At 37.1% G+C, this 23428-nt stretch overlaps 1 protein-coding gene across 1 annotated transcript; it reads right to left on the bottom strand.

Annotated features, from left to right (window-relative positions):
* Nucleotides 1-18546: 18546 nt before the first annotated feature.
* On the bottom strand, nucleotides 18547-22590 carry LOC122013537 (zinc finger MYM-type protein 1-like). Its single transcript, XM_042569805.1, has 5 exons — nucleotides 22040-22590; nucleotides 21728-21946; nucleotides 21391-21592; nucleotides 20385-20480; nucleotides 18547-18624 (listed from the first exon to the last, which is right to left on the bottom strand). Exons 1-5 carry the CDS (start codon nucleotides 22588-22590, stop codon nucleotides 18547-18549), a joined length of 1146 nt encoding a protein of 381 aa, XP_042425739.1.
* Nucleotides 22591-23428: the final 838 nt, after the last annotated feature.

The following is a 23428-nucleotide window of genomic DNA, read 5'->3' as shown; positions in this document are numbered from 1 at the left end:
GTGAATCTCAACAATTGAGGATCAACTATACCGATTAAATCAAATTTTAATTTTGTTACATATAATTTGTTTTTGATCTCTCTCTCTCTCTAACTCTTAGTTGATTCAACTTGTATAATTGGCCTAAGTGAAGATGTCTATACTACCATGATAACCTATATTCAACCATTTGCCAATCTATTGGAGTAACAGTTAATTGATTTTAGTAAACACTGTTATTTATCTTTTTTAGAAACTGCACAAATCAACATTAGCATTTTCATCCCTTACTCTCTTTTTTATGTGTTGTTCTGTAGCTACCTAACCCTCTTGACTCAAAGTGTAACTAGTCATACCAGTCATTAAAACAATACTTGAGTCTACGAAGCACAATTGTCACACAAGACCTATAGATTCCTCTTTATGGCAACCATTTGAACTTTATCCTATTAATAATTCTTCATCAATGATCTCCTCGTGTTTGAATAACAGATGGACGATATACTAAAGTCTTATCTACATAATTATTTTTATACATCTTAATTGCTTTCTTGCCTTAATGCAAATTATTGAAACTACATTTCATATATTTTTTTTTTTAAAAAAAAACTTGAATTATGCTATTGATGGTATTTTCATCAATATCTCCTTGTCAAATAATAGATCGGAGATAAGATAAACTCCTAGTTCTAATATTTCCATCTCAACAATTTTCTCCATCATTTCATATTGTCCAAATAGAATTTCATATATTCAGTTGTAGTTCCACTCAAAACATTAGCTAGAATTTCACTCACCAATTAAAGTTTCAAGTTTATTCCATTTACACTTCAGCATTAAAAAAATAAATAAATAACATTCACCAAAGAGAGTTATCTTGAACATCAACAATTAAGTTCATCTAATACTTGTGAAATCTTTACATGGCCCTTGTGCAAATCCACTGTTATAAGAAAATCATTTATTAATCTCAATATATCTATATTTCTTTATTAGTTATCATATTAAACAAATAATATAGTTAATTCTGAATATAAAGCCAAATTAATTTTTATAAATTTTTGTTCCCTCTTAGCCTTCTCTTAATCACCCTTTCACGAAATTGCATCAATCAATCAGCTATTCCAAAAGCTAAGCATGCAGGAAAGGGGTTTATCAATGCTTTTATATTCTTAATAGAACCATATTTCCAAGACAAGACAAATTGTGAAATCATGTAAGAAATTCATCTCTAAGAAAGACTAGGTGAAGATAGGAATTAGTTCAAAGCAGTATTATCCAATTGGGATGATTTTATGTTTAAGAACTCGAGTTTTAAAACTTGAAAAGCCTTTGGTACATTTTCTTCCCAGGAAAAAACAAACCTTTCCAGCAGGGTCCGATGCATATTTGGCTTATGCAAGGCACTCGGAGTAAGTGCAGTTTGCGAGGTGCATGGAGATAGAAAAGGAGCTGGCAAAGAGGCACCACTAATTGATGTACCATCCTCTGTCAGCATGGATGGAGAAATAAGTATCTAATGAATTAACAGTCTTTGTGCTGCTTCCACAATCTCCATGGAATGTTCTGAAAATACACCTACATGATCTCCAGTTTCATACCTGCTCCAACAGCATAAATATGATGATTAGAAGAGAAATGTACTTGGCCGGGATGTCTCCAAAATATATATGAAATCAAGATAACCAATATAATTTTGTGACACACATACAAGGCCCAACATTTAACATTTTGATTCCTTGTGAGTAATACAATCCACTAAGAAAAAAGAAGTAAATTTAATGAAATGTAGAACATATACAAGCTACCATAATGTTGGATTTCGAAAGTTGAATGCTAGCGCAATAGTAGTTAAATAAAGTAACTTTACTTTATAGATAGCTAAGATTTTAGTCTCTTTAGAGCAAGACTAACCTCTACATGAAATTAAAAATAAGACGTTAAAGAAATAGACACTGCCAAAATTTAAATGATTAATATAATTAGTCCAATCTCTTCTTTTTGCAATAGAGGCAGTAAACAAGGAGGCAACTCGAAATTTGAAACAGCCTAGCACTTTCCTTTACATTAAGTCACAGGACACAAGTGAAAAGAAAAATATAAGACAATTTTCTTTTTATTCACAAAGTAAATTTTTCCATGAGCATGAACTCTCAAGGTAGGGTAGTCTTTTGCTGAAAACACTAACTTAATAGTAGAGTTCTCTACACAGAATAGATGATTACACATTTATACAAGTAATATTATATAATGGAACTTGGTGTCGCTTTTGAAACTAAAAATTTCAAACATTATATATCTTTTTTTGGATGAAGGTAAATTGTATTATAAATTATGGAAGGGTGTATATGTTAGACGCCTAAAAAGCGGAAAAATATGTTTATATCTTTCGAAACATCCTCTCTATGTTGGGGGCATCACCCTCATAGAGACATCTATTAAGTAAATCATAAAAGACATGCCTAAATACCGAGCTTTGGTCAAGGTGCAATCGTCTTGAATCTTTGATGGAAAACCTTCAACATCCGCTTGGACGTGCCTAAATCTTGCTTGATGTATAGCCAGACTCGTTGTCCCAAAGATCCTTGCTTATGATACATCCGAAGAAGGTATGGTCCAGAGATTCATCTGCCTGTTGACAAAGAGGACAGATTTTGTTTTCTACATATGATAATCTGTCTTTGGTGTGTAGCCGCCTATTCGCAAGAAGCCATAATGTGAATTGCTGCTTCGGCATAAGATATGACTTTCATACAACAGTTAACCATGCCTTAATCTCGCTCCTATGCCTAAAAAATACATAGGCCGTCACCGAACCGCCCTGCTGTCCAGATTCGAACCGGCTGCTTAGTGTGGCTGCCCCTGGCTGTTTGGATCTGGTTTTGGCTTCAATAAGGTCCCTGATCTGTAGTAGTCTCCTGATGAGGGGTGAATCTGATGCCTTAGCTTTCCAATCCCATAAATCTATGTTCTGGAGGCATCAATGATGGACCCACTTCACCCAAAGGAAGTCTTTTTTCCGGTGAACATTCCACAATGCTTTCCTGAGTAGGGCTGAATTCCATGAGCGTAGATAGCGGAGCCCATATCCAGCTTCCTCTTTAGCTAAACATATGGTGGCCCAAGAGATTAGTGGATGCTTAGAGGATCACACGAACAATCTACATATCACATATAGCTTGTCTATCATGGCGCAAGCGATCGGTAAGATTAGGGCTGTAAACAAGCCAAGCCGAGCCGAGCTTTAGGGTGTTCAAGCTTGTTTGATAAGATAACCGAGCCGAGCCGAGCTTAAAATGAACCAAGCTTTTGAAATGAGTGTTCAAGCTTGGCTTGGTTTATTTTTTATGAGCTTGAGCTTGTTTGAAGCTTGGCTTGAGCTTGGTTCGTTTAGATGTTATCAAGCTCTCAATTCAAGCTTGGCTTGAGCTTGGTTTAAGCTTGGTTCGAGCTTGGCTTGAGCTTGGTTTGAGCTTGGTTCGTTTAGATGTTATCAAGCTCTCAATTCAAGCTTGTTTGATTGGTTATTAAGATTGATCGTTTAAATTTATTTATTTATTTTATTATTTATTTAGCATATTGAAAAGAGTTTTATTAATAAATATGGTTCGTGAACATTGTTCACAAACGCTGTTCACGAACATTGTTCATGAACGTTGTTCACGAACGTTAACGAGCTGAACACATATGTGTTCAAGCTTGTTTGTTTAGCTTAACGAGCTGTTCAAGCTTGTTTGTTTAATCAATCTTATGTATAATGAACGAACATAAACAAGCTCTTACCAAGCCGAACACCAAGCTTGTTCACGAACGCTTGGTTCATTTACAGCCCTAGGTAAAATCGAAAGCCAAAAGCATTCCACATTTTGCAAGACGGTTACCAATTCAAGTTTACGGGCGTAAGATAATGTTGCAACCCTGCCATGTCTCCAAAGTCCACAATATAATCCGCGATCAAGGCAATGGTGGACTCATCAGCTCGTGCAAAATGGAGCAGCTCATACGTATACACCAAATGGTTGATTCTGGTGATGGCACACATATGATGGAAGTGGAATGCAGGCTTCATGGAGGCTGATTTGAGCGACCATGAGAAGACCTCCAAGCATAGCCCAAAGAGGAACGGTGAGAGCGGGTCACCTTGGTGGAGACCCCGTGCCCCTTTTAAGAAATCGTACATGGCTCCATTGATCCCCACCGAATAGGAAACCATGGTGAGGCACTCTGAAATCCAACCGATGTACTCCTGCAGGAATCCAAATCCACGAAGAGCGGTCATCAAGAAACTCTAGTCCACTGTTTCAAATGCTTTCTAGAGGTCAACTTTGAGGACACATCTTGGGGAGATCCTCAAGAGCTGTTGGGCTAGGTCAGTGTTCTTGATAATGGAGTGATCGCGAACAAATGTCGCCTGGGTTGGATCAAGGAGTCTGCTGATAACTGCTTGCATTCGTGTCACCAAGATCTTGGAGATAAGTTTGTAAACGACTGAACAACATGAGATTGGTCGATAGTCCGTGGATTTAAAGTTCCTTGATCGGACTTCGGTACCAACACTATCAAATGTATAATTCCATTGTTTGAGGAGACGACCGGAGGTGAAAAATTCCTGGACAACATGTTTCAGATCTCTACCTCTGTTAGCCACGTGGATTTAAAGAATTTTGACCCATATCTGTCCGGCCCCGGGGCTCGATCATTGCCTATATCCATCAGCGCTTTCCGTATGTCCTCGGTAGCGATCGGAGTTGTCAAAGCTCGCTGTTGGGAGCCGGTGAGGACGGGCCCATCGGCAAGTCTGCTACTGTCCAGATTTGTGCAGTCTCTTGCCGTGCCCATCAGTCGTTGGAAATGAGATACGAACTCAACAACAATTTCTTGCATGCTCGTGGTTTGCTCCCCAGATTCTTTGGTGATAGCCACAACGGTATTCCGCTTGTTGTTGCTTTTAACCAGATCGTGACAGAATTTGGTGTACCGGTTGCTTTGCTTCAAATATGTACATTTAGCACGCTGCTGACAGAATGATCGCTTTGCTTCCGCCAATCTGGTTGTGGTGCGTTGTATGTACGCATAATTGTATGGCTTGATCTCCCCATATAATATCCGTTGTTGCATGCTTTCTAGTTCCTCATTTGCTCGTAGAGCTTTCTGTGAGATATGCTGGAAATGTAACCTGTTCAAGGCTCGCAGCTGCTGCTTGAGTCGAGATAGCTTTTGTTTAAGTCTAAATTGTGCAGTCCCAGTGATCGGCTTGGCCCAAGATTCAGCAACCAACCCTTGGAAGTCTTCATGGAGTGCCCACATGCTGTGCAACTTAAAAGGTCGTTGTTCACAATGTTTGCCAGGAAGTAGTGATACCACACAGTGAGTGGTCAGATAGACATCTGGGAGCCAGGAATTCAGCAAAGCTTCGGTACTCTTCAAGTAGCCATTGGTTGTTGACCAAAGCACGGTCCAATTTGCAAGAGACCAAGCCGTTTGTCCACGTTAATTGGCAGCCGGTTGATTGTAGATCAACTAGATTGCAGCTCTGAACTATCGCCTCAAGATCTCGCAGTTCATAGTGTGTAACCGGCATTCCTCCCACTTTATCTTGGACTGTCAATGGGGCGTTGAAGTCACCTAGTATCAACCAAGGCTATGCTATCTCCTAGATCCGTGAGAGATTGCCAAAGTGGTCGTCGGTGTACGATGCTGTGCAGCCCATAGACGAAGGAAATCAACACACGCTGTCCAGATGTCCTGAAGTGCACTTGACAGTGTATGAGTTCGGATGACGTCACCGAACCGTCCTCGGTTCGGATGACGTCCAAATCTGCTCGCTGCATATCACATAGCACCAAGATGTGTCCATGATTAGAGAAACCAAAGTTGAAACCTGTCGAATGAGGGCTTGCTCAAAAGGTAATGTATGTAACTGACATCAAGCACACTATACCATCAAAACTAAAGATAAAGACATACGTAAGACTGGTGCCAGAAATTTCAAACTCAATGTGAATGCAAGACCGATCTGAAGCTGGTGTATTAAGTTTTTGGTGAACAGCTACATTAGTTCTTAAAAAATGAAAAAAGACAAGTCAGTTTTGTTTTTTCAATCACAATTTAAGGTAGAAACAGCAAGCTAAAAAGGTGAGAGTTACCTGCATGGATGTTGAATATCATGAACTGCATAACCATTTGCAAGATTCCAACTCTTCTCCAGGTGTGCAGCATCTTAATGGTTGATAAAAACGACCCGGTATTCTGGAATAATAGCAAATGTCTCAAGTTCTAATCCAATAAGCGAAGTTGAATGTCTCTCTCAGGAGGAGAAAAAAGACCATGGAGCATCTTCCTTCCTCTTAGACTTGAGCCTGGGTGCAGGGCTCCTACACCAGGAGGAAGGAGAATGACATGCCCATTCCCCAGCCTCTGTTCTGTGCTTGAATCTGATCAGCTCTTTACTCGGATGGAAAGAGTCGGGTCGACAGAGTGCCCATTCAAATTAGTTCCCATAGGGAGTAGATGCACCAAAAGCATCATCATCACCTTGAAGCAACTGATCTAGCTCTGGCCATATTAGCTCTTTTCTAAAGTTAGAGACATTATCATGAACAAGAAGACACCCCAAGCCATGAATCCATCAGCGAAGGGAATATTTAGAGCAGAAAATAATGATCATGAATCTAGAGATGTACTTGGTACTATGTACCATGAACTAAAGTCATCTTCAATAGATTGATTGTCATCTCCAAGACCCACAGAAATAAGACGCTTTGCACCTGATTATATGAGCATGAGCAAGTTTACAACACATTCTATTTAATCTACGAAAAATTCAGAAAGCGCAACTACATGGGATTGGCTACATACAAGGCAAAAAAGTGGAAAGATAAATTTGCTTTTGCTTGTTTCAAACTAGTCATATTACTAACATGAACAAAGCAGATGTCAAAATAATCCACTGTAAAGAAGATATTAAGTTCCAGCAATTGATGCATAAACCAACAAATAACATGTATCATTCAAGAGTCATGGCTTGTCAAAATAATTGACGTGTAGCAGTCAACGCTAAATAGACCAAGAAAAAACAAAATCTACCAGCCATCAAGTAGATAGGATTTATTAATCCATCTACTATCATTTAGAAGAAGAAAAATATTGTTATTAGTACAACAGCTTTAAATACAAAAAAGATATCAACCATTTAGCAAGAAAAATACAGAGAAAACATAATAAAGTCACAAACCCACTGGCGACAAATTGTTGTCTAGCATAACAAACAGCTCTAAAGTCATGTGATGCTAGAGCCAGGTATAAGAATTATACAGTGATTGCCATCAGAGGACCCTTAGAAATTATACTGCAAGGCATTCATACTTGCCTTAAAGCCACTACTAAGTCATATGGTTTGAGGACCAGAAATTAGAAAGTTGGAGCAATGACAACCAGAATACACCTACCAGTGGTACCACAAACAATATGGACATAATTTTGGCATCATGCACTTCCTAATCTGAGCCCATGTAAAATGGATAGTGTAGTGTTACATATGAAGAACCACAGGCATCAGAGAAAACATTACAGAAAAAATAGATAACAAAATAAGAAAAGCAGGTAGCAAGATGGAAAGATCAGATGAGAGAAATACCCTGATCAACAAGTATCTCATCCACAACCATCGCAACCTTTTTGCCGCACATTACGACAAAAATAAAAGGGGGAGCATCAGTTAAGAATCATTATACTGAAATCAAACATCTTTGCAGTAATTGATATATATATACCAGTTGGCAATATATTATTATTACTGATTGGCAATATATGCTGAAATCAAATTGGGTACTGGCTAGCAGATTGTGTTGGTGTAGTATGAGGCTAGTGCTCAAAGACAAGACCAATCTTGAACTCCAAATCATGTTTCAAACACTCTCCTTAAGGCTTTATTTGGTTTATAAATTGTGCACCGCAAAGACCAAATATCCTTTAGGATTAGATGAAGCGAATTGCCTTTACTTTGCACTAAGTAAGACAATTCAGACAACAAGGGAAAGGAGAGCAAGAATGTGTGTTTATTTTCCATCCAACTTAGCCTCTTTTATAGAGAACCAAGCACATTGAAAATGGCCAAAGGTTGTAACTTTTCCCAAAAATTGTGACTTTTCTCAAAAATTGTGACTTATCTTTCAAGCCTTTTTCAATTATTTAAAATATCCAACAATCCCTCACCATTTTTAATAATTGAAAAAATACTTTATTCATGGATTACAAAACACATTTTGATAATTTGCGCATCAATAATGGTTTCTTTCGATTGAACCACTATCTTAGTGATAGTTTCTTAGAAGTTTGTAAACCATTTTGGTAGCTAAGCTTTGAACCAAAGGTTTATGTAACAAACCACATGAACCATCACACACAGATTCACTTTTTTCCAATTGTTATAAACAGCATACACTTTGTGTAATGCTACAATCCTTTCATGAATGTATCAAAGTTTAAGTCCAAAACTTTCATGGATAATTAAATCCTACATTTATATAAGCAAGTTCTCAAATGCCCCCGCCATTTGTGGCATTTTGACTTGTTAAGAATCATTAAGTTCATCCCCACTTTACTAGTTGGAATTTAAATACTTATCTTTGATATAGTGTTTCAACCTTTGTCCAATGCACTTTTCACTATATTGAATCTAAGACTACGTAATGTGGTAGCGTTGGATTGAGGCTTCCATTGTTGAAGGTTTATATCACGGACTTCAACCCCATCACAATGGAGGTTCTTTCAATTATATCTCTAGTTAATCCTTTTGTTAAAGGATCAGCTAAGTTTTCTTTAGATTTAACATAGTCTATGATCATAACTCCACTTTTTATCAAATCTTTAACCATACTATGTCTCAGTCCAATATATCTTGGCTTGCCATTATAGACCTCACTATAAGCCTTGGCAATCATACTTGCGCTATCACAATGTATAGTTATAGGAGAGATGGACTTTAGCCACATTGGTATCTCATACAACAAGTTTCTTAATCATTCGACTTCCTTGCTAACTGCAGCTAAAGCTACAAACTCACCTGCCATGGTGGAGTCGGTTATGCATGTTTGTTTCTTGGATGCCTAGGAAACAGTTCTACTACCTAGAGTAAAAATCCAACCACTTGTTGAAGAGTGATCATCTTTATTCGTTATCCAACTAGCATCTGAGTATCCTTCAAATATTGAAGGAACTCCCTTATAGCTCAAACTATAACTTATTGTGTTCTTGAGATATCTCAAAATTCTTATAACACCCAACCAATGTTGTTTGCGGGGGTTACTTGTATACCTACTTAACACCCCTACTGCATAAGCATTATTCGAATGTGTACAAGTCATGGCATACATCAAACTTCCTATCACTTGTGAATATTCCAAATATTGTTGAACCCTCATTCTTGACATGGTCAATTTTAGGGTCCAAGAGAGTTAAAGCCGGTTTACAATCATAGTGATTGAACCTTTTGAGAACCTTCTCAATATAATGAAACTACGAGAGTAGGATTGATCCTCGTTCTCTTTGATCTTTATGCCTAGGATGACATCGGCTTCTCCCATATCTTTCATATCAAACTTGTTTGATAGCAACTTTTTGGTTTCTAAGACTTGTTCTAAGTCCGAATCAAAGATCAACATGTCATCCACATACAAACATACTATGACACCTTTACCATTTGAATATTTGTTGTATATACATTTATCTAATTCATTAATTTTGAATCCACTAACAAGTATTACTTGATCAAATTTTTAATGTCATTGTTTTGGAGTTTGTTTTAGTCCATACAATGGCTTCACAAGTTTACACACTTTATGCTCCTGTCCAGGTGCCACAAACCCTTTGAGTTGTTTCATATACACCTCTTCATCTAACTCACGATTCAAAAATGCAGTTTTAACATCCATTTAGTGGATTACCCATTTTTAGATTGATGCAATTGCAAGTAGTACCCTTATGGTAGTTATTCTTGCAACTGGTGAGTATGTATCAAAATAATCAAGACCTTGTTTTTGGGTATAGCCTTTGGCTACTAATCTAGCCTTGTATTTGTCTATAGTTCCGTCGACTTTCAATTTCTTTTTGAATATCCATTTACAAGCCACTGGCTTGGAATCGGAAGGCAAATTCACTAGAACTCAAGTATTGTTTGACAATATTGAGTATATTTCGTCATTGATTGCCTCTTCCCAAAATGATACATCTTGTGATTTCATTGCTTCATCATATGTTCTAGGATTATCTTCTGTATTAAAACAAAAAGTTATTTTATTACTTAGTTCATTTCTTGTACCTTTAACAAGATAAGTAACAAAATTTGAACCAAATGATTTGGCCTTCTTTGCCTTTTGCTTCTTCTTATCTCAATGATCTCATTTTAGTCATTTGAGTTAGCAACATCATCATTTCTCAAGTCATTGTTTATGTTCTTGGAAATGGAACTAGATTCATCAATGATTGCATCTCTTGATTTTATGATCATGTTGATTCCTATAGAATCATTGTGTTCAATTACCATGAACCTATAGGTGTTGCTATAAAGATGCACTCTACACATCTTTTTCCCAATTTTCTCTTTTTGGGTTTAGGAAGCCTCACAATGGCTCTACAACCCCATACTCTTAAGTGTTTGAGGTTAGGCTTCCTTTTGTGCCAAAGTTCAATAAAAGTTCATAAGGGTTATTGAACTTCTTTTATTTGGTATCTATTGAGTATATAATAAGCTATAAGTACATCTTCATCCCAAAATCCCTGACTAAGTCTTGCATTACCATTTCCATTAACATCTTATTTTTCCTTTCGGCCACACCATTTTATTGTGGTGTATAAGGTGCAGTTAACTCATGTTTGATACCAGTTGACTCAAAGAAATCTTTATCATAATATTCGTCACCTCTATCAGTCCTTAGACTTTTTATAGAGATGTCACTTGCAAATTCAACTTTTTGTTTATAAGACGTGAACATTTGCAAGGCTTGATCTTTAAAATGCAATAAATAAACATAACAAAATACTGTGCAATCATCTATAAATGCCACAAAATATTTGTTTCCTCCTAAACTTGGAGTTGCATGCAAATCACATAAATCACTATGCATTAATTCCAACTTATTGGTTTTCCTTTCAATTTGTGGAAAAGGCTTTTGATTATTTTATTAATCATACAAGTGTTGCATTTTTCATAATCATTTTGTGCACATTTAGGCAAAAGATCTAATTTACTCATGTCATAGATTCTTTTGTAATGAACATGGCTAATCTAGAATGTCATAAAACAGTTGAAGACTCAATCAAGTAAACAAAGGATGCATTCTTATTGATAGGCATAACATTTAGCTTAAACATGTCATTACAGAGATAACTCTTCGCAACAAACATCCCACCCTGTGGAAGCACAAAATTATCCGTCTCAAAAACTAGTTTAAACCCAAACTTGTTCAAAAGACTACCCGATACAAGATTTTTCCTAACTTTGGGAACAAACAACACATTGGTTAAAGTTACAACTTTTCCCAAAGTAAATTTTAGATCTATTTCCCCTATGCCCTTGATGGGTACCGTTGAGGAATTCCCCATGTAGCCAACAAAGTTTGGATTATCAATTTCCTTCAAGGACTTAAAGAAGCCCTTATTCTTGCATATGTGTCAAGTGACTCTCGAGTCAACCCACCAGGTGAATTCTTCATAAACCATAGTGATCATGGCTACAAGTGTCTTCTCATCATTGCCTTTGTTGTGGAAGTTTGAAGCATTTCTATTCTTCTTGAGAAGACGACACTCATACTTGTAGTGTCCCTCCTTGCAATGATAACACTTGCCTTTCATTTTCTTGATTTTGCCATTGTCCTTGCCATAGAAAGTCTTCTTCTTGAATTTACTGTTTTGGCTTTCTTCTATGACATTCACCTTGGTGGTTGGCTCCTTGCCTTTATCATCCTCCTTTGATTGAGGGGTTTCGAGGGGGGGAGGGGGAGTTTATCAATCAAAGCACTATCCATAACCAAATTGTGTTGAGAAAAATGATTTAACATTCTTTCTAATTCTGTGAATTGTTGCATGATGAGCCTAGTACCCATCATTTTATAATTGAAGAATGTTGAGACGAGAAATTTCTTACTTGTGGAGTCTTCTCTCATGTACCTTACCTCTAGTTTTTTCCACAGCTCCTTAGCGATTCCTATCTTATGGTAGATGTCAAACAGGTTGTCCCCCATGGCGTTGAGGATGTGACCTCTACAAATTTCGTCATCCGTCTCCCACTTCTGTTTTGCACGGAACTCGTCCAATGTCTCCTCCTCCTCTCCTTCATGTGTTGGCTTTGGGGTGTTGAGCACATAAACCACCTTTAGGGCTATCAAGAAGAAATGAACCCTCTTCTTCCAACGGATGAAGTTGTCGCCTTCAAACCTGTCAAGTTTTACTATACTGGATGTTAGTTCTTTCACAGCCAGAGTCGGCCCTGGCCAGGACTACCAAGGTTCTGCCCAGGGCCCATAAATACTCAGGGGCCCATTTTAGAACAGTATATATATATATATATATATATATATATATATATATAAATGTTTTCCCCCTAAAATTAACTTTTTCTTTCTGCAGAAGCCCTCGTCAAAGCCTTCGCAGAAGTCCTCGCAATGCCTTCCCTCCCTTACCGAAGTGCCCTCGCGATTCTCCTCGCCAAAGCCCTCCTCACTGTGCCTTCCCTCCCTGGCCGAAGTGCCCTCGCGATTCTCCTCGCCAAATCCCTCCTCACCGTGCCTTCCCTCCCTGGCCGAAGTGTCCTCGCGATTCTCCTCGCCGTGCCTTCCCTCCCTCGCTGTGATGACTAGCCCTCTGTATGTGCGGCTAGATTGACTCGTTACTTTTGCTTCTCCAAACCCTAAAAGGTCATCATCTTTGCTCTTCTGTTTGAACTTTTCTGTTTTGATCACAACCACATCTTTCTCATTAAGGGCCTCATGTCTAACTAGTTTATTAACCTAATATTAAGGCCTACTGTAAGTTCTGTTTTTTTCCCAGCACGAGGCATGATATTGATTGTTTGATCTATTCCTTTTTGGCTAACTGCATATGTAGTTTGTTTGCTGATAATTAACTCATTGTGACATGCTTATGGAAGATTCTTGCGTCTACTGTTAGTTTGCCACCGAGATTATCCATATTTCTGTTGAACTAATCGGAGTTAAATGATTATTATGCTATATAAATTTGGCAACTGTAATTTTGGTTTTCCATGAATTAAATCATCATTGCTTTTACTTCAAGAGATGTGTGCTTGCTTTATATGTTTCCTTAAAATGTATTCTGTTTTGGCAGATTGGAAATTTTAAGATTTGAAAGCGGTGAATGCATTCATTACACTACTCAGCAACATCTACAACTTCGTGAGGTGCACATCCAAATATTTAATTGTTTTGATCTCTTTATTATATCATACTATAATCCACAATGTCCTAATGTACTTTCCAATTGCTTATTTTGATCTTGGATTTGAGTATTTTTCAAATTTTAAAAATTTGTGTTCTAGTAGATTGTTCGAGGCCTTTGCTTGCATGCGCATATCCAATCTTATAAAACTAAGAACAACACTAAAAATAAGCAGGCAGGATGAGTTTATATCATATTCTGTCTAAGCATTTTTAGTTCCTTTGAAAAGCATTGGTGCACATGTAAATTAATGAGGTGCTCTACCAACTGAGTTTTAATCCTTGTTATAGACATTTGAACATAGAGACAATTATTTTACTACTATCTTTTTTTGGAACCTTATTTTACTACTGTCTTTAATTACACGAATAAAGTCCTAACTCCTACACAACTGAATTGTGTTTTTTTATAAACTTGCAGGATATCTATGTAAGGTCTTATAAGTAATGTCACTTTTTTTTAGATAAAAAGATTTTAATTTTTAACCACTCTGTTGAATAAATTATTTAAGTTGCTCAAACTCATAGTGAATATATTTGTAACAGGTCTTCCGAGTGTTCTCTCTGTTCTCCCTTATTCCTATGTTGATATTGAAAATAAGGATTATGGAGGTAAGCTGACTAGGCTACACTTCTTTATTATTTTCCAGTTTAGTGTCATGATTTTGTGTTACATTTTTCTTCACTGCTAAAAATTTAAGTGATTGTTCTATGTAAACACTTCTTGCATTCGGAATGAAATTGATTACAAATAGAATTGTTATTTTTGGATAATTTAATTGTGTAGGAATGGGAAAAAATATATATATAGATAGTTTTGAAATTGATGCTTAATTCTTATTTTTATATTAGAATTGTAGAAATTTATCTTTAAATAAAAAAGGAACAACCATCCTAAGATAAAAAAAAATCTAGTTTCCTTATCCCATTTCTAAAAACAAAATTTTATAGATTATTACTTAGATTGATGGATGGATAAAATTGGGGCATAATTAATAGTTTCGCCCAGGGCCTTTACATAACAAGGACCAACTCTCTTCACAGCACTAGCCATTTTGGGTGGTAGCATAAAGCCTTGAGATCATTGTAGTACGAGGCTACTGCTCAAAGACAAGACCAATCTTGAACTCCAAATTGTGTTTCAAACACTCTCCTTAAGGCTTTATTTGGTCTATAAATTGTGCACCACAAAGACCAAATTTCCTTTAGGATTAGATGAAGCTAATTGCCTTTACTTTGACTAAATAAGACAATTCAGAAAACAAGGGAAAGGAGAGCAAGAATGTGTGTTTATTTTCCATCCAACTTAGCCTCTTTTATAGAGAATCAAGCACATTGAAAATGACCAAAGGTTGTGACTTTTCCCAAAAGTTGTGACTTTTCTTTCAAGCCTTTTTCAATTATTTAAAATATTTAACGGATTGGGTGACAGTTTTGATGAGGGTCATAGGTAAGATAAAGAGAATGGTTTGTTCATCTATTGTGGAGTTTGTAGCACCGCTATCCGGGAAAGCATGTAAGATAAATTCATGTCCATGGATGTTAACCAAGCAGCGGACTCTAATATCCATAATGACCAGTATTACAGATATTGGGGTTTTTTTATAAAAACCATGTCAGTGTCGAAAATATGGTCACTAGGCTCCTGGATCGTTATTCCTTTGCCTTTGTCAGCTGGACATGTAGAGGCGTAGAGCATTGGTTTTTAGGGTGGCCAACAGAGTTTCAAGTAGGTTTAGTCGCGTTTCCAGGATTGATACTCTTATTTCTAGAAGGATATTCCTAGTACTGCCTCATACTTGAGGCATTATAGGCATGGTAATAACAAAAATATGTTCTAAGCATATGTTGCAGATTTGTCATCTATAAAGTGTGTATGTGCCTCGCTTATCTATAGCTAGATAAAAACCACATAAGAAGCAAGGAACATTATTCGTTCCTGTTTTTAAATTTCAATCATGGAGGTATTCTGATTGTATAGGGGGAGAAGGTAAGCTTTGTTGGAACATCATATCCATATTGTGTGGTGGGAACAAACCATTCCATTGGTCTTCGAAGTCTTCAAACTCGTGCTGATATTGTTCAATGGTCTGATTTGGTTCTAAAAAGGAATTAATTTACTAGTCTGTAGTCCGAGGGAGATGGTAGCTCCTCGAAATTGTCTAGAGACTATAGAGTATATAAAGGATGTATCAGAAACATCCAATTGTATTTCGACTAAGTCTAAGTTAGTACAGGTAACTAATTTTACTTCTCAGGTGTACAGATTTTTCTTTGTCGGGCATGCAAAAGATAGATGTCCTTCTTCATTGCATGCAAAACAAGTTATTTTGTTGGCATAGGTTTTCTTTGGTTTGTATCTTCTAACATGTTTATACCTGTTTAAATAAGGTTTGCATTCTTTGCTCTTTCGAACACAATATATATAGCAACCTTATTGAAATGCTCATAGTACCTGTTGCCCAAACCAAAAACAGCGCACTGAAGATTATTGAGCCACTTCCCCCTATCTTTACTCTATCAATAGACAACCATCAAGCACTGTATCATACATTATTGACCAGAGGATCATCATAAGAATTAGTTTTCTCTATTTAAATTAAGCATCAATCTCTGTAAACCATTTATAGAAGCAAGTAGCATTATCAGTAGGTTCTCTTGAGATTTGGTGGTGGTGCAATCTGAGCATGGGCAGAACAACGATATAACATTGCTTTGGCAAAATCGAGGCTAGAGTTGGTCTCTGTCTCTTTAAGACGAATTTGCCCTACACACGGTGCTCACGGAACACGGCAATCGTCTCCCAAGATATAACGACTTTATCTTGCAATAGCAGCACTGCAAATCGCAAAACCTCCGAATCAAGGAAATTTCCCGAACTCTCCAAATACAAGTATAGAATGCAGTGCTTGCTTTGAATTGGAATGAATTGATTAAGTTAAATGAGAAAGAAAGGGGTCTTATGTATACTAAATAAAAGGATATAAGAATCACTTGGTTCAATTAAATCTCAACCATCCAACTTGAATTGAATGGTTTAAATTGCATCACTTCCCGAGAGATACAATGTCTCTTCATTTGGATGTCAATTAATGGTTGAGATTGATCCATCCAAAGAGCACTTATGCCTTCTCAAATCGACAATCCAGATTTGTCAATCTTGATCCAACGATCTATATCTAATTTCTGATTCAGAAAACTCTTATGTTATAAGAACATTGCACAGGTAAGCTTACAAAATCGACGACTTTAAAGGCTGCTTCCTCATAACGCGCCTTGCCCTCCTCAGCAAACGCCTATGTCATAAACAAACAAAAGAAACAAGACAAAGGGATAAGAGGAAATGTGGAATTTACAAAGATTCCAGAGATCCAAAATCAAGCCTTACCTTAGCGAACCCCTCGGACGGTGTCGGTGCCAGTCTGCGTGCCGAAGAAAAAGACGGCCTTCTTCTTCCCGTCGTCGTCCGCGTCCGTATCGCTGTCCATTTCACGGGTAATGGCTTAGGCGACTCATCCTCGGCACCACCAGACCGCCGCAGGAGGAAAACGAAGACGACGAAGCCGAGGATGAGCGCGACAGAAGTGGCGAGGGCTCCGTCCATCTCCGTCCGCAAGCCATCCGGGCTGGGCAGGAAGGATGAGAAGAAATCGAGCGGCCCGACGACTTCGCCAGCGCCGATTCCATCGTCGTCGTGTCCTCGTCGCAAACGGAATCCTGAGACGGAGTCCGAGAAAAGGGCCGGGATTTAACGGGTCTCCCTGGTCCTCCACGTCAGCAGTGAAAGGAGTGTACAATGACGGGTTAAACTCGTCCAAGCAAATTGCTTCTCTCCCTCTTTCTTTTAATTACTTGTATTTTTATTTAGTTTTTATTTAATTGTTTATTATTTTTCATCAAATTTTTTTTATTTTTTATTTTATATAATTGTTTAACGTGGTCAGAGTCTCTCCTTCATAAAATTTTTATTTCAACATATTTTATATAATTTTTATTTTTAAAATGTGTTTGATTGATGTATAATATTATGTGATTATCTAATAATTATATAATTAAAATTAAAAGGAATAAAATATAACTTAATATTATTTGATTCAATATAATTAATATAATAAAAATTTATTTGTTTAAAAATTTTAATATATAATTTACTTTAATATTTATCTATATTATGAGTTCAGATCTCTATTCCGTAATTCTTGGTCCCTTCCACAATTTGCATGTTGGATTGCGGCTAAAATTGATTGTAATATCCCTTGGGTTCACCTTCCCACCTAGGTTATAGTTTTGAATCAAGCTAGATGGCCAGAGGTCGTCGGCGATGAGTGGGTGGCCCCTTGCTCGGCATCATACAATCCGCCCACCGCCAACGGCCTCCGGCCGCCTAGCTTGACCCAAAACTATAACCTAAGTGGGAAGGTGAACCTAAGGGAGATCGTAGGTAATTTTGGTTGGATTCCGATAGTGATTCAATGTACAAATTGTAGAAGGGACCAAAAAAAGATAAGGAATTATGGACAGGAGGATATGGAGGGGCGGAGCCAGGAATTGACTAAAGGAGTGGCTAAAATTTTTAACTACTACTATAACAACAAAAAAGTCTTACCCCAATAGGTGGGTCAATTTTATGGATCCTTCTATGTTATTAGACTCTATCCCATGCTACATCAACATCCAAACTTAAATAAATTTTATCTTATTTTATTGTTATTAACTATTTTTTTTAATTTAGAAATATCCATCATTATCGAGCTATGTTAGCTTTATGCCTCAAACTACTTCGATGAGTATTCGAGTATTGTTCTTGCTGGTTGGGCAGCAAGGAACCATCAAGTAATTTTGAAACGATTTGGTCCAATCTACCCTCTCTTATATCGACTAATCAATACCGCTTAGAATTTTCTAGGGCCATTGGATATGTGAACAAATCCCGACCTAAGTTGGCTTCTTGGTGCAACCCATCAAGATTTGGTTGACATTTCCAGAGAAGGACTTGGTGACAACTGCACTGAGATACCTTGTCTACAATCTGGCAACAAATATATACTTAAAACAAGAGAGTCGATATTCTTACACTAGCAAATTTAGATGTTTTCTAATAGCACTGGAGAGGGGTTCAAATAGGGATCACAATTTCAAACTCCCTTGTGTATCGGTATATTGAATCAACACGAGACAATCTTAAATGAAGTAACTGATGCAGTTGGTGACAGATTTGGTGCATCATCAAAACATCCTTCTTCGGGTCGGCATGCTATCCTCAAAGGTGGAGAAAGTAAAATAACTCTATCACCTTGAACAAAAAGAAACAGCACAATTCGCTTGGTGGTTTGTAAAACAAAGATAGGATGCACATAAAATTCTGAGGTTATCAACTTTATTGAATAATAGCTTAAGTTTTAAATAATGAAACAAGAGAATAAGTAATTTAGTTTTGCAAAGCTCAAAATGCATAGTTTGAGTTTAACAACATTGTATAGTTCAGGTCTGGTATGGACGTATGGTTACTTGCGTGGATGTCAAACAGAAGAAAAACAGAGACTATTTGAATGCAGAAGACTGACTCGACAAATGTATGCCAGAAGAATAAAAGCTCTTTTATTGTTGACATTGCACTTGATGAGTTTGGGAGGAATACTATTTATTTATTGTTGTCGTCGTACAATCTAGAGGCAAACGAGTGACACAAATTAAAAGTGTAGGTCCCTTTGAAGGCCGGCAAGAGGGGAGGGGTGAATTGCCCTACAAAATAAAACCAAAAACCCTTCTCGGATATTCAACTAACTTAAAAGAACTTGTAATTAAAAAGGCAGAGACTAATTAAAACAGAAAGTAGACACAGAGGAATTACTTGGTTTGCAATCAGAGGATTGCTAATCCAAGGCAAAGAAGACGCACTAATTGATTCTCCTCTGGGCGGAGTAGCCTCTTACAGCGTTGAAAGCATAGAAAGAAATAACACAAATGAAAGCACTGGATTACAAGTAGTTGTTCTTAATTAATTATTGCTTCTGGACCAAGGCTATATTTATAGTCTTGGTCCGAGCGCCTGGAAGGGTTCCGGGCGCCCTTGGGGGGATAAATTTTATCCCCCAACGGTCGGATCGAGTCAAAACTCGATCCTGTTGAAAAGTCGATTCCGGGCGCCCGGAGCCCTAAGGTCAACATAAGTTGACTTTTCGACTCCGGTTCAACTCGTCTCAGTTCGGCTCGTCTTGGTCCGGGTCTGTTCGCTCCGGCTCCGCTAGCTTGGGTGATCTCGGCCTTCCGGAATAGGGCTCACCCGAACCCATGTTCCGGCCTTCTCCTCGAGCAGCCTTCCTTCCCGGTTTCTCGTCCCTCGAGCGCCGCGCACGCTCTTCTCGTCCACCGGTGTACTCTTCCGCGGACACCTCGTCCCTCGGACGCACCGAGCCCGTCGGCTCTCTCCCCGTGCCGTCCTTCTTGTTAGCCGCGTCTTTCGCTCGACTTCCTGTGTTCCTAAGCTCCTGCACACTTAGACACAAGGGTTAAACAATGCAGGACCTAGCTTAACTTGTTTGATCACATCAAAACACCTCGGGGTTCCAACAAAAAGTGGAACCTTTTTTTGGTTGTGATTCGTTTTTGAATTTATGTTTTACCAACCCAGCAGTCGCTATTATGGTAGCATGCAAAAAAAATTTACAGAAAATTCATTTTTATTTTGCTTTCCTTGATGCTCTGAATCTTCAACAAACCTTAGACTATATACTTTTTGGATATTATAATCTTAGTTTTAAGAGCAAATTATGAAAAACATGACATCAGTAGCCTCTTATTTTTCCAAAAATCATTTGTGCAATGCTAGACATGTGCCATTTCATTATAATAAATAAATTAGAATATGTAAATCAGATAAACTTGGGCAAAATTTGTTTTTTTGGCACTATTGCATCTTAGGATAATGATACCACAGTAGCAAGATTAGCTTACCTGAACTATTTCTTCATAAGTCTCATCATCAATTTTCACAGTAGTTATGATCTCTTCCACATCTCCAAGAATCATATTCAAATGCTGATCGTAAGCCTGGAACAGAATGAATGTTTAAAAGGTGAAGATAAAAATAAAACAACCTTGTACGAGTATACAATCAAATTGCTTCAAGTGAAAAACAAGGTTTGTGATATCACATATATCTCCCCTTGCTATGATAGCCAAGTGCCAACTACAAAAAATCTTAATGAACAAAGCTGTACATAAAAACTAAAGTATAGAACTTATGACAAAAAAAAATGACTAAAACTTATTTGGCTTTATTCCTATATCTTTAAAAAGACAAATATAAGAATAAAATTAATAGAATATATCAAAAGTAATAATTTAATCTCACCTATTTAAGCAGTGTCCGACGATGTTTTATAACATAATATTCATCAATAATAGAATCTACATCTATATTCATTGCAAATTCTCGCTCAATATAAATGGTCATACAATCAGCAAGAAAACCATCCTCCATCTTGTTATGAATTGCAGTTTTGACATGTTTCATGGCTGAAAAAGCTCTTTCAACTGTAGCAGTAGATACGGGTAGTGTCAACACAAGATAAATCAATCGTGTCAGCATAACATAATTCTCTGACCTTCTACTCGCAACCAACTCCTGACATAAATTAGAAAGAGTGGATACTTGAAATCGAGATTTAGAAATCACATCACTCTGATAATGTTGCAACTCAATTCTCAAGGAATAAATATTTTGTTTTGTAAAATCCTGAGGGTAAAACTTCTCTGCAAGCTTGCAAATGTCATCTATGTTGAATGATTCAAATGAATTTTTAGGGTCCAATGCTGCGCTAAGAGAAAGGAGTTATACTGATGTCTCATTAAATCTTGTATTTAACTCCATCAGAAGAAAATATATTGCTTTATTGAAAACATCAAAATGATAATGATGCTCAACTGTAGGATACTCTCGCCCACGGGAACGACCAACCCTATATGAACTGTCGAAGTCAGGTATGTAAACATCATGTTTTGAGCAAAATGAAGTTACTTCCTGTAGAAATTCTTCCCAGCCATCTTCCCTCAATGCTTGAATGACAATTTTTGTACTGTAGACAAATCTCATTGCAGTTAAAATATCTTGAGTTTTCTTCTGGAGGGTCTGACACAAAATATCAGTGATGGCCAAAATCCTACGCATGAAATGCAAGACAAATACAAATTCGAAGCTTGTTATGTTTTTATATATACCACCAACTTCAGCCTAAGAACTTGTATTTGAACTATGCTCACTTAGATGCTCAAGCACCTTACAAGTAGCACCATACATATCTATCAAACTCTTTACAGAGTCATAATGAGAACTCCAACGAGTTGCCCCTGCTCGTTGCAAGTTACCAATCTCTATTTCTCTTCTTTGAGTAATTTGCAACTCACAAAGACACTTAAGAGAAGACGTCATCATATTAACAACATTATCCAAATGAGAGAAGAAATCCCAAATATCTCGAACATTCTTAGCTGCTGAAACCAATGTTAATTGTAATCTGTGTGCAAAACAATGTACGTAATATGCATATGGACAATCTTTGAGAAATAAAGTCTGTAGTCCATTCTGCATATTACTAGCCCCATCATACCCTTGGCCTCTCATGTTCTGAGCTTGAAGGTTGTAATGAACAAGAATATCACTAACTGTGTTTTTGAGAGTCAATGAGGTAGTATCACTAACACTTTTGATTTCAAAAAATCGTTCTGTTAGAATCTCGTTGCTATTCACGAACCTCAAGATAAGAGCCATTTGCTCACGTTTAGATTCATCCTGTGCTTCATCAACAAGAATACAAAAGCTTGCATCCCCAATTTCACTTCGAATTCTCTGTCGGACTCTATTGGCCATAATATTCAAAACCTCTTTTTGTATTTCTGGAGAAGTGTATGTATTATTTCTTGCAGCACTACTCAATACATCCCGGACTTCTTTATTAAGTCGTCCAAAAGCATCCAACAATTCAAGAAAATTTCCTCGATTCAATGACTTAGATAATTCGTTATGCCCCCTGAAAGAACAACCTTGAAGTGCAAGCCACCGCACACTTGTAATTGTGGTTTTAAGATGCAGACGATTTTTCTGAACTTCCTCACTTGATACAGCAAGCATTACTTTGTCAATATGCTGAGATGGTTTCATTAAACCTTCGGCCTTTCTCAAAGATGTATTATGATGTGATGAAGATGAGGTACCAACATGAGTGAGAAATGCACACTTATCTCCATTACATACCCTCTTCCAACTGTTAAATCCATCGATGGCCAATGATGAAAGGTTTGGTTGAGTAGGATCGGTAAGAAAAAGAAAGCAATAAAAGCAATATGTCTTATCTGTTGAAGATGAGTATTCCAACCACCGAAACTTATTATACTAATGTTCTTGGAATCTACGTGTTTGCTTACCAAATTATGTTCGTTGATATGTCAAAAGTTTCGGTTGATATGGTCTAGCATTTAGGTAAGCTCGTCGAACTTGGTCTCGTTTATTTATTGGATATTCACATATTTGTTTCCTCTTCCCCGGATCACGTTCAATAGAAACAGATAGTTCTATGACAGGATTAGAAGGTGAAGACTATGAATTCAGAAGATGTGGCTACCGAAGGGGGGACATCGTTAGGAATTGAGGAACCTTCAGATTGGTCTTTTTTTTGAAAAAATATAATAAAGTTTTCCCCCTTTTCATAACAGGTTGATGATTTTCCATTTTCAATCTGTAAAATTAACCCCTATTAAGCAAACCAATTATATTATTAATAGTTACATAATCTCAAACAAAACTAGAAATAACTAATACAATTTTAAGAAGATTAAAGATTCAACAAAATTTTTTGATAATTCTCTAAATACTAAATAGTCATACATCATTAATTCTAAATTCTACAAATATTCATCTAATTAGGAATAAATAATTAAATATAATCTACAGATTTGTATTACCCACATATACAGAAATAATCTCTAACCATGATTATTAA

This window comes from Zingiber officinale, chromosome 8B, assembly GCF_018446385.1.
Source record: "Zingiber officinale cultivar Zhangliang chromosome 8B, Zo_v1.1, whole genome shotgun sequence".
Lineage (NCBI taxonomy): Eukaryota > Viridiplantae > Streptophyta > Magnoliopsida > Zingiberales > Zingiberaceae > Zingiber > Zingiber officinale.
The sequence above is the reverse complement of the archived record's forward strand: the minus strand, read 5'-3'. Positions and strand labels throughout refer to the sequence as shown.

Coding starts and splice junctions, on each gene's coding strand:
- LOC122013537 (XM_042569805.1), bottom strand. CDS start 22,590: ATGAAACCATCTCAGCATATTGACAAAGTAATGCTTGCTGTATCAAGT. Junction 21,593..21,727: donor GTAAAGAGTTTGATAGATAT/GTATGGTGCTAC, acceptor TTTCATGCGTAG/GATTTTGGCCATCACTGATA. Junction 18,625..20,384: donor CTTATGAAGAAATAGTTCAG/GTAAGCTAATCT, acceptor CAACTGCATCAG/TTACTTCATTTAAGATTGTC.